This window comes from Seriola aureovittata, chromosome 6, assembly GCF_021018895.1.
Source record: "Seriola aureovittata isolate HTS-2021-v1 ecotype China chromosome 6, ASM2101889v1, whole genome shotgun sequence".
Taxonomy (NCBI): domain Eukaryota; kingdom Metazoa; phylum Chordata; class Actinopteri; order Carangiformes; family Carangidae; genus Seriola; species Seriola aureovittata.
In genome coordinates this window covers 30,103,887-30,116,626 of record NC_079369.1, presented here as the reverse complement: position 1 = coordinate 30,116,626, position 12,740 = coordinate 30,103,887, and the positions used below count along the sequence as shown (strand labels likewise).

The following is a 12,740-nucleotide window of genomic DNA, read 5'->3' as shown; positions in this document are numbered from 1 at the left end:
AACGACATACGTTTTTTAAACTGAACAAATGTGTTTGTAATGCTGTCATATACAAAATAAGAGACTCTTTAGGCTTTTCTTAATCAGTCTATATACTGTTAACGAGTTTCTGATAATGAATGTCATTTGAATGACATTTGTGTACGATGCTTTTATTAACACGTATATAATATTTCTAACACATAATAATATTAATAAGCTTCTTTTATAAAGTCCTTACCCATTAACTGACACCTTAATACAAAGTATAGCATGAATGTGTGAGTGAATGGATGAGTGTGCAGGGCTTTGAGTTTGCCTTATGTCCATTCAGTGGATCCTCTGGACTGACCCATGATCTGGAAGTACGTATCTGTGACGAGCTAACAGCTGGTCTGTTGTCTCTGTTTCCTGTCCATGTGATAGTGTGATGGCGGGAGGAGTAATGAGTGGCCTTTTGCATCCTTAAACTCATTTCATGTCCTGACCATGAACTCTTTAAAAGCTTGTGAGGAAGGGGCAGGGCAGGTCCACTGTAGAGGGAGGAGGAGGACTGATATTTGCCCTGAGATGCAGAAGCAGCATTAGCAGGAGGTGGAGGAGAGGTTACAGGCTGATGGATGGTAGAAAACAGGAGAGATTAGCTGTGAGAAACTGGTCCCCTTTAAGTCTTCTTCACAGTCGTATGAAGGTAGCAGCTGTTTGAGCAGAGTCCTCAGCCTCTCTACATGTTATTTGTGGATACTAATCCCATCATTTATCCATGGGTAGATTCTGGCAGTGGACCTGAGTTTTGAGAGGAGCAACCATGTCCAAGGAGGATGAGCAGAACTGGTGTCCATGGAGCCATGCCTTATCTTTTATACTAAAATACTGAATAGAAATTATTAGACTCCATCAAAACTGTCCAGTTTGGGCTTTGGAAGGATGATAGATGTTGGAGATGCAACAGAAACAGGGTCACACTGTCTCATCTGCTATATGAATGTGAAATGGTTCATGACTTCTGGTTAGACATAGTTTACTCACTATGAATATACTAGACACAAGTCTCATTGTGAATCCAGCATGATGCATGTTGGGTATTTTGCCAGTGTTCCTGGGTGAAACCAGCCTTAATAACAGGTAGCAGAATAGTGTTAAAGTATTGGAAATCAAAAGAGTGAGTCAGTGTTAATGAATGGAGAGACAAGCTGGTTAAGATGGCCTCTTATGAGCAGTTTATCTACAGTCTAGATGTACTCTGGAAGATATGGGGCCCATAATTGAGTGCAAGAGGTAGAGGTGATCGCCAAGACTGATATTCACATATCCCATCTCTATTCTATATGTATCATATAATGGATGAATGGACGAAGATGGACGAACATGAAGTTTAATATAGATGTCTAACAGCCTGTATCATACACTGAGGAATGTGCATGTTGTGTTCTTACATTTTATATGTGTGAAACTTTTATATCTTTAATAAATGTTTTTAAACTGAAAATAATGACAATCACAGATCATAGTATACTATCCCTGCAGGTGCATTCAGGTGCATCACCACCTCCCTCTGGACTGGGGGCCAGTCTAGGTGTAAAAAGATGGATTTTCTTTGTCTGTGTTCATTGTGTAGTAGATTTACTTTGGTGTTTGATGATACTTTGATAAACACCTTGATGATGTGGAGCTGTCCAGGTCCAGAGGCTTCACTGACTGTATTTGATGATTATATTATATAATTTCATTTGGGCTGTGGGGTGAATGTTTGCCTTTGCTGCATGCTGTTCTTTGCAGCCTCGCTCTCAGATAAAAGCTGGATGATTTGTGTGGAGTCTGTGTCTCCAGCTCCAGCAGCTCTGAGCTAGCAGCTCAACGACCAGCAGAGCCTGTAGGACTGCTGCTTTCTGTCCCCAGCCTTCTTTCTTTTGCATCCCACTATTTGTTTCTAAATGTAGTGCTGAAATCTCTGTAGCCTAGCAACAGCCAATAGTGGACGCACACTTTGTTCACAAAAACATGCGAGTGCACACATGCTGACACAGATAAAGAGAGTGTATTGTGTGCTGTGGAGCGGGCCGGGGAGAGCGTTTTGGTGTCTGATTTTTCTTTTCTGTTGCTTTGTGTTGCGCAGTAGCTGCTGCCTGTACACTTATTCTTTATCTCACCAATTAACAACAGACAGAATATATCACCTGCTCATGGCTGCTTCATGTCGCCTGTTTCTTCAGTGTTGTCTGAAATGTGACTATTTGTACTGATGTAAATCCTGTTGAGATAAATCCCCAAGCTTCGTGCTGTTGTTTACGATTCAAGATCAAGTATTTTCACAAATAAACACATGTTCTGATATAATGTAGAAGTCTGTTAGAGGCAGAGTCATTTCCAGCAGGAGTAAATGAATGAGACTGCCGCAGCCTCCATACATCACCCCCCTCCAGCAGCTTGGCCTGGATCCAGGCAGTAGATGAAGAAGCCTCTCTGTGCCATTCTCTCACGCTGCCTCTCTCTCTCACTCACAATCCAGGTACTCCAAGATGTATGACCCTGCCAACTGGCTGGAGATTGACCCAGTTAACGGCCGGATTTCGACCATTGCCATCCTCGACCGAGAGTCTCCCTACGTCAAGAACAACCTGTACAACGTCACCTTCATGGCCTCTGATAACGGTGAGACCAGCTGGTGTTCTGCAGTGACCCCGCCCCCCTGCCACACACACACACACACACACACACACACACACACACACACACACAGCTCACTGCTCTCTCAATAACTGCAGTCGTGCTGGTAGTGTGGAGTTAGTGTCTCAGTCCAGAGTCTGCAGTTTGGCTGCATTGTTTGGGAACAAAAGCTTGTGAGGCTATGAGCTAACACACTGCTATAGAATATATTCAACACATTTTTACACCCCAGTTTTCTAACCAATTCATTAGAGAAGATCGAGAGAATAAAACACAGCATCATAACATTTATCTACTATAGCTCACTACTGAAAACATGACTGTGAAAATGGCTGCTCTACTGGAACTCTGGGAAATGTAGTTAAAGTTCCTCCAGTCATGTTTTAAACTCTGTAAAATTCTCTGCTATGATTCATATTTAAATCATCTCCTCTTACTTCCTGATTGAGAAATCTGGATCAGGCCTTGTGCCCCGCCCACCACCTGCTTGCTCCAGGTGAGCAGGTGAAAGAGCAGAGTATCAAGATGGTTAGAGGATTAAACATCAGAGAGACTCAGCCACATGTTTGAGCCTCAGTCAGACCCAGACTCAGATGAGGAGTCTGAGACCAGAACTAGAGACTAGCAGACCTATCAGAACGGTTAGCGTAGTTAGCATCTTTTATTTGTTTATGTTGTATGTTAGCTTGGAACTGGCAGTGGCTGACACAGTGTTAGTGGTTGTGCTAATGCTAACTCTCCCCCTCTGTACTGACAAGGTTTCAGGTTTATTAAGCCCCCGCCCCCCAACCCCACAAGGTGACAAGACAAGATCGAACACTTGATTTTCTTAGGAGGGGGTTGTTTAAACTAGCAATATTGCTCCATGTAACAGCATCTATAATATTGACAGCAACCTCTTTTATTTATGTGGCTCCACGTTAGCTGAGTGTTAGCGGCGATACTAGACTCTCCAACCTGTCGACCATGACTGCAGCCGAGAGCAACCTCCTCCAACATGACAGCTGGCATCAACATGACAGTACAGTTACAGACAGACATCAAACAATGCAGCACAGAGCACAGCAGCAACACAACAACACAACTATCACATCACAGAGCTGTGCTGAAGGTCTTGGTGGTCCCAGCTCACTGTCACCACAGAGAGGATGTGATACTGTAGAGATCCTGAAAGGTCCAGAAACCAAATCAATTTGTTTCTTTCAGCTACAGTTTATAGACTTCCTCTGTCCCTGTTGGTTCTGTGGCTACATGCAGTAGCTGTCAGCACTCTATAATTATCTGATGGTGACAGAGTTTGACAGCAGCCTCACATTCAGAGAGAATCACTATCCACATGAGCATTCCAGCTCACATTGCTCTCTGTTCATCCTCTTCCTCTGAATGAGTGACCAAACATCCACCACAGAGATGAGACTCTGAATGCAGCCTGATGGCTCATTAACTAGTCAGCTGCTGCACAGTGAACAGTTTAAAAGCTCCATATTTTCCTCTTTTCCTATGTTATATTTGAAGTGTTGATCCATAAAAAGATATATTTGTGGTTTTGAAAAACAAAGACCATCTCAGTGTAGTTTTACATCTCCTTTCGTAGGCTTCTCTCTGGAGCAGTTTCTGAATTCAGGCTGTGTGCATTTCTCTGTGGACTGAGTACTTTGATACTTTCACAGTATTAATATAGAATCTAGACCTGCTTCATAATTATAACAACACATGGACATCTATCTTTAGACTTTAAATACTTAACTGTTAATCTCAACATCAATCATTTTAGATTGGGAATGGTGTCTTCTTACTGTTCAGTAACACTTAGAAATAAATGCGGAACTACAGTTTGCTTACAGTGTCTCTAACAACTTAGCTGTCAATCAAAAAGATAAAGACATACCCAGGCCCCGCCCACTCAGAGGCTTGAAGAGCATTTCTAATCATCACTCTAAACGCCACTGAACATCTTATTCCCTTTTGTAATAAAAAATGCAATTATACAAATAAATATACAATATGATACAATAAAAATAATACAAGTACAAGTTTGAAAATGACACCAGTGTGAGTTTTGACTGAAATAAGGAACAAACTTCTGTGATTGTGGGTGGAGTTAGATATAATCCAAACAAATCTGATATCTTTAATCCAGTTCTATAGAGCACTGGTTCTCAAAGTGGGATCTGGGGTCCTTGAGGGGGTTCCTGAGGGTCCCCAGCAAAAAATTGAATAATTTATTTTCAATTCAATGCAATTCAACAGGATTTATTGGCATGACTTTTTCAATGTGTTGCCAAAGCACAATTACAATCATTCAATGGAATTAAATTATCAAAGAAAAACATGTCAATAACAATATTAATATTAATTATAACATAAATATTAATAGAATTGTCTCTATCACCCAGTGTGTGTTTAGGTCTGTTGTTTCCTCCAGGTAAAGCTAGAGTGAAGTTTTTTTAAAAAAAAAGTCTGATCAGCAGTGTTGTAGTGAACAGTAGGACATCAGAGCAACACTGTGACCTCTGATGGAAGGAGGAGGTTTGGCTCTTTTGTGTCTGGTGGTGGAGGAACATGTCATGAGTTTGACCTGAAGTCATTCTCTTATTCCACATGATGGAAAGAGGAGGACTTCCTGTAATGTAAACAACAGATTGTACAGACTTGTACTGTAAACTCTGTATTCCTGCAATCAAATGTCCTGATCAGGGGTTTATAGGACACAGTAGTCCTACTGACTTCTAATGGAGATGGTTTCCTGTTCATTCAGCATGATTCATAGAGTCTCCCCCTGTGATCACAGCTCTGCTCACAGCCACAGAAAAGGATTCTCTGTTCGAAGTGGAAAATAGTAGAAGAGGAATGTTCATTCAGCAGCAGCTCCATCATTCTCTCTCTGTACAGAGGCATCACTGTCCTCTTAGCCTCCTGCTAACTGACTGTTAGCCCATCCTCACTGATACTGACCACACTCACACAAAGAGCAAACACAGGCTGTGCACAAGGTTACATGTCTGCAGTTTCTCTGCTGTCACCATATGTGCAACAGCGACCTACTGTTACTGAGCTCACTGGAGTTTACACTGTGTCCATGGAGATTAGCAGAGGACCCATATCATTCTCAATTAACTGATGCAGTGGACTCGTCCCTGTGAGGAATAAAGTGCTCATGCTCTGCAGCAGCACTTAGCAACATGCATCCAAACATCTACCATTTAGAAGGAGCTTTGTGAGATGTCACTATACGAAACCTGACATTCACTGAAAGGATAAAGTCATTGATCCTTTTTTTTTTTTTACTGTCAAAAAAAACCATTAAAAAACCAACAGTGTGTTTATATTTCAGTACTCCCTGAAAAAACTTCATTGGAAATACATAGTTTAATTTTTACTACTACTACTACTTATTTGTTACTCAAACAGGAGGAAATAGAGCATTTGTTGGGGACTATTTCCAGCTGCGGATTAATCCACATTAGGTGCTCTAGTGAGTATTTGGGGCAGCAGAACGTATGTGCGGTGTGTGTTCATGGTGATGAAGGAACATGTGACACAGTGAGACTCACTGATGTGCTTTAATAGTGTTTGGAAACAGTGGAGCTCAGAGGAGTGAGAGACATCAGGCTGTGATACACACACAGAACCTGTTAGTAGGAGACACTCAACGTTGGTTTTATAGGAAAAGGCTGATCCTCCACTGATGTTGGTGGCCTCTAATGTGACATCATTGTGAGGTCACTGTCTGTAGGCCAGATTTTCCACCAGGGGGATGAATCCTGTTGGTCTGAACCTTCCTCTGGTGTTTCCATCAGACCAACATGTCTGTTTGTCATCAGACACAGTCACATCTTATGGACAGATTGCCACTAAATAAACAGACGTCATTGTGCTCCAGCCTGTTTTCCTTTTCCAGGCCAAAATACAAACTTTGTACACATGATGTCTAATGATCTGATTTGCTTGTCGCCGGTAACATTACAGTAATCAGCCCAGAACCCAAGGGAATCAGCCTTTTTGGTTTTAATCACCCTCAGACCAATTTCTCTAGTGAAACCCACAGACAGATTTTATTATGAGGTTTATTGTGGGTGTAATGAGCAGCTCTTACCAGGGTTTAAATCTGTACTCTCATTTCCTCTCCAGGTTTATGAGGAAAACAGTTTCTGCCATGAACATCGTTCCCTCAAAGATTGTACCATACTGGGCCTACAGATGTGGTGTGCATTGTTTGTTCAGTAATTAATAAATGAAATAAAATACTTTTTTTCACTCTGCGTGCAGGTATCCCACCTGCCAGTGGGACAGGAACCCTTCAGATGTATTTGCTGGACATTAATGACAACGCTCCTCACGTGTTCCCCCCTGAGGTAGAAATGTGTGAGAGGCCAGATCCCAACGCCATCAACATTACAGCCAGTGACCCAGACCTGAACCCCAATGCTGGACCCTTCGCCTTCGAGCTGGCCAACCGTCCATCAGATATACGCCGCAACTGGACACTCAGTCGCATCAACGGTCAGTGTGGGAACATGTCTCTCTATGACTTCCTGTTCCTGCTTTAAGAGGAGAATCGACCCAAGATAAAAACCATGTTCTTTATATAGTCGTTCTGTATCATGAGGTGACGACCAGCTACAGTTGAATTTAGTCTTTCACTGAGAGTCCAAAAACCTTTCCTGATCTTCTGTAACTGAAGCTCCAGTAAACCATCTTAAACACACTCGACCCTGGAGATTTCACATTTAAGTCACAACAATGAGCCACATGAGGTTTGAAGTGGACGTGACTTCAAGGAGACCTGACTCTCCAAACGTTTGACATGAAACTTAAAGCAAAACAAGTCTAATATATTGACAAGCCTTGTTCACAGTATTAAACAGGTCTGTGGTGTCAGCTCTGTAAAAATTATGCTAATACAGTTTTGAAAAAATCCATCCATTTTCTGACGCTCGTTGGGTCAGGTCACAGTGCCCGCAGGATAAGAAAGGTAGTCCAGATTTCCTTGTACCCAGCAGTGTTTTCCAGTTCCTCCAGTCTCATGCTCCATTATACCGTCACGCATGAACTGCGACACTTGTACCCAGCTCATGATGATCTGTTTCCACTGGTATTTTGTAGCAGGAGCTGTTTAGACAATTAATTTGCCTTTTCACTTCAGTAGTTTGGGAAGTTACTAGATTTTTGTGGATTTGGCTTTAGTGTAAGGTTTTAAAAATATGTGTGTAGCGGAAAATATGCAGAACTCTCCTCTCCGTCAAAAAGCCCCCAGCTGCCCCAGTGACCACCGTTAGCAGACTGGAGCAGTCCCGTACATACCCCAGTGTACCTGAGTGGAGGAGCATGAAGCCTCTCTGTCTATCTATTAACTGCTCCATCTCTCTGTCCGTCCATCTTCATCCTGTCGTCCTGCAGGGGAGTACGCCCAGCTTCGACTGCGAATCAGCTCCCTGGCCAGTGGCATCTACGAGGTTCCAGTCATGATCACAGACTCTGGAAACTTGCCGATGTCCAACACCTCCTACCTGAGGGTCAAGGTCTGCCAGTGTGATCACCATGGAGACTGTGTGGACATGGAGCGAATCATCGCTGCTGGACTGGGCACCGGAGCCATCATCGCTATCCTGATCTGTATCATCATACTGTTAGGTGAACCTCCCACACATCAACACACACACATGTTGCTGTAGCACTTAGCAGAAAAATACACAGCTACAGAATATCATTTCTCAACAGTAGAAAATATAAATATATAAATGAATATAAATAATATAAAATATAAATATAAAAGTGTGAAGAAATGAAACAGTGTTTAATATTTTGTGCTGAGACAATAACTAAAACTGGGCACCTACCCTGAGGCCCAAGACCACAGGGGCCCCAGGGACCGAGGTTCTCTGTGTGTCAAGCTTTGAGCAGTTTTGTCAGGGAAGTTGCACCATTTAAGACATCATAGGTTGGATCTATGTTACCTCATACTGTAGGTGATCTGCTGTGTAGGAGAGGTGTATGTTAAAGTCCAGTTTCAAAGATAAACTGTTTTTTATCACTTGTGTTGTTTTCCTACAGCTCAGCCCATCAGCTTGATCAGTTTTGATAGAAATGTTCTCACCACAATAAAATCTGAGATCACAGACTGTGGCAACAATGGTAAAAACAGAAATCATAGGTAACTTTACACACCACACTTGCGGGATGACACTCTGTTTGGCCTGGACTATGGCTGCACAATGTGAACAAAAATACCTTGATATTTATGACAAATGTTTTCATTTTATTTTCACTGAAAAAGTATAAAAATGACGATGATGTGATTTTTGCTGGTTTTGTACCAAATAAACATTATCATTTATTCTGGCTTCAGTTCAGGAGTACTGACAGTGTTCCTGTTGCAGCTGCAGTCAGCAGTGAGCACCAACCACGTGTCAGGTCCAGGTCTGCCCAGGCACAGATCCCAGCTCTTGTCCCTAGCTGGTTGCAGTTTGTTATGAATTATCTGCTTGTTAAAAAGCAGCACTTGGTGACAGAGCTCAGCTCTTCTGAACACTGCAGGTGAGTGGACAGACGAGGAGCTCAGCTCTCACTTAGTAAGAGATGATGTGGACTCGGATTTACTCTATCAGACATTACAAAGAACAAGACTTTGAATAGCAAAGGATGAGTGTTCAAGTACTTGTACAAAATACCTACTGCCCCAGCCCTGCTGCTGCACACAATTTTTGCATCACACTTTTAAAGTAAGGGAGAGTGATCTGGATCTGGAACTGACTCATACAGAGTTTCACCTGCTGGAAGCTTCTTACATCAAATCACAATGTTTGATCAGACAGTTGGAATAAAGCTGGACCTTTAACACACAGAGCTCTTCAGGCTGCAGGAGACTGGCTGTCACAGTTCATTTTATAATGTATTTCATTACTACATTATAATGAACATTATGAGTGAGGCAGGGTTTGACAGATTCCTCTTACATCTTACATCAAGCTGCAAAGCTGTATTTTTCTTTAATGAGTGATGTTTGGTGAATTTTCAGTTCAAATCTTTGACCGTTGCTATGGCAACACCATTAGGAGCTTTGCAAAGTTGGAGAGAAGGTTTGTTTTGTGAAGAGTACAGAAAGAAACGAGGAGAAAGGAAAAGCAGAGAGGCAGCAGCCTCGTAGTTCTGCACCAGTTCACATGTAGACTTCAGTCCCTGAGCAGCTGATGGAGGGAGACCTGTGGTGGAGCTGGGCTCAGGCAGCGTCTCGTTGTGTTAAACTGGATGTGTTGTGTGGCTGAGACGCTCTAAGCTGCCAGCTGACAACCTCCCTGCTGCTTCCACTGAAGAACCTGACTAATGGTGATAAGCCGTTTCTCAAATCACCTCTCCAGGGTTGAAATCGTCCTCACTCAGAGCTTCACTCAGCGTCCTAATGTGTTTTGGCCCGTGCGGTTGCAGCAGTGTGGGTTTACTCTCCCTCCCTGAGTTCACTGTCTCATAAATCCTCACAGATTAATATGATGAAGAGCACAGACTTTTAAAACCTGCCAGTTGTGTCAAAATAAGCAGTGTTTCCTTAAAACACTCCAATCCCACATGAAAGGATTTGTTGTATTGAACTGACCATCACCAGGGATGTAAGGAGATCACACTGGCTTATTAATAACAATGAAGCAGGTCTCCAGGCTGGTAGTTAACATCTGAGTGAAGAACACAGATACAGTAGAAATCGAGTGTAGAGATATAAAACAAAGCAGTGCCAGTGTGGACGTGAGCTGGGAGCAGTTCAGACATGTTATTTTCTATTCTTATTTCAAATGAAAAAAATACCCAGTAGTTCAAGTTAAAAAGTTAAATTAGTTTACCTATAAGGTTTTTTTTACAAGGATCCATTTGTAAGTTTTTCTATTGCTACATAGCTAACATTAGCACTAGCAGATGTTTACTTACCAGTCAAGGAGAAACGTTGTGAGATGAGCATCAAACTTAATTCCTTTACTCACCAACAGCTGTCTCCAGAGGTGGAGACAAACACCACTGTTAACTCTTCTACTGAAGTTCGCATGCTAACCAGCTAGCCAAGTGACCAACAGCGACTCACTGTAGAAGTAGCTGCTTAGAGGATGTACTATAACATCGTGTCTTATAAACACAAAGATGACTGAAGCTCTTGGTAAGAGACAGTCATCACCAGCCGCTCCTGACAAAAAAACATCTTCAGCAGCAGAGAAAACTCACAATCTCTTTAATCATCACTCGGTCCCTGCAGTTGTTCTTCTGAAACCCCAGACTGATGCATGTTAGAGTTAACTTGGTTAACCTGACCCACCTGTAGCTAACAAGTTAGAAACCTCCTTTACAAAAGACATTAGGTTGATTTTTACAATGTAAGAGCCAGCATTAGAAACAGTCAGCTGTTACTACACTGATAAATATCTACCAACAAATCAGATGTGTTCACTGGCAGACAACATCACAACATGTTTCATGAGAGGAGAAGTAAGGACACAGAAATTAAGTAGTGATTCAGTAGTCATGTTGACGGGGTCTATGGAGAGCACATTGTCTGCAGTGTACCTGTTACCTCAGCACCATTAGATTTCCTGTTAGTAACTGTTCACCTCTGAAAAACTTTCATATGATCTCAGAGCAGATCACTGTCCACAGTGACCTTTATATGCAGAGCTTCCTTCTAGCACCACTGTCAGGCTACGTTTAGCTTTGGCTGCAGGAATACTAATGACTTCACTGTCATGAAATCAGCTGTGCGTTGCCATGGTACCCAGAGGACTTGCTGAACTTATTTTGAGCTTTTTAAATGTCACTTTTACAACAAACTTTCACACAGAACTTTCACACATATCAAAAGACTGAATGCAGGATATCTGCCAAGGACATTCAGGCTCCTCAGAGGAAGAACCAGGCTGAAGCAGATGGTTCCATTGGCTGTTCTGTGGCTCCACTTTCTACTGTCACTGCTCCAAGAACAGAGGAGTGTTCCCTCTTTACAGTGATGGAAGCCTTTCGGGTTTCCGCCTTCACAGAGTCAGTAGGTGGCTCAGAAACCCCCAGGACATTGAATGATGTTGAGTGGAGACCTGGTCTGTCCCTCATGCTAAACAGTGACTTCTCTCCTGCAGTGCTGGTGCTGCTCTTCGTCATGTGGATGAAGAGGAGGGACAAGGAGCGTCAGGCCAAGCAGCTCCTCATCGACCCAGAGGACGACGTCCGGGACAACATCCTCAAATACGACGAGGAGGGAGGTGGAGAGGAGGACCAGGTACACACGTACACACACATGCTGTCTATGTCTATATGTCTCTATATGTGTTATGTCTTCAGTGTGTTATTTCTAATAGGCTAAGCTGACTACAGGTTAACTCTATGTTTACCTTCTACACCCATGTTCATCAGCACTGGATATTCCTCCCCCTCCTTGCCCTCACACACACTCCCACAGTCACATTCAAACACACACACAGTCTCAGGAACAAACCATAGAAGACACACTGTTGGCAGACAGACACACACCCTGCTCCTCTGCAGCTTTCAATCATCTGTCCTCCAGCAAAGATTAAGTGTACCACAAAAGAGGACCTCGAAACAGGATTAATTGCTTTCTGTTGGAGAACAATTTCCTGTGTCCCTCCACACTGCTCCTCTGCTGAAGCACATAAGCTGCTCCGCACTTCTGCTGGGAGGAAGTTTAACCCTCGTTCACCCAGACAGCCAGACTGAGAGTGTGCTTTAATTTATACAGCAGCAGATCACTGGCTGTGAGAGGAGGGGAGTTATACTGTACATGTACAACATGCACACACCTACCAGACGCCTGCCACGACATATGGCACTGTTTCACCATTAGCACATAAATACAATCTTGTGTTTTAGCCAGATCTGTACTGGTCTGTGCTGCTCCAGGAAATAGCCACAGCCCAACACTAACAAAGACTTTGACCGTCTCCTGCTCGGCTTCTATAGTTTGGTAGTTAGACATTTCTATTAATTAATTTATGCTTCTGTTATGATACAACACACCAGTATAATCAACACAACATCAAAGTAAAGTTATCAGTTGAATGTGGCCTTGAAATGATAATGGAGCTTATGTTTCCTTTACTTCCACT

General features: G+C 42.7%; 1 protein-coding gene across 2 annotated transcripts in view; it reads left to right on the top strand.

Annotated features, from left to right (window-relative positions):
• LOC130170725 (cadherin-2-like) overlaps window positions 1-12,740 on the top strand; it is a 72,659-nt gene that overhangs the window by 50,122 nt on the left and 9,797 nt on the right. For both annotated transcript variants that reach the window (XM_056378310.1, XM_056378311.1), the window contains exons 11-14: window positions 2,489-2,631; window positions 6,916-7,149; window positions 8,047-8,280; window positions 11,754-11,893. In XM_056378310.1, coding sequence (XP_056234285.1) covers window positions 2,489-2,631; window positions 6,916-7,149; window positions 8,047-8,280; window positions 11,754-11,893 — 751 coding nt within the window. The remainder of the gene's footprint in view (window positions 1-2,488; window positions 2,632-6,915; window positions 7,150-8,046; window positions 8,281-11,753; window positions 11,894-12,740) is intronic.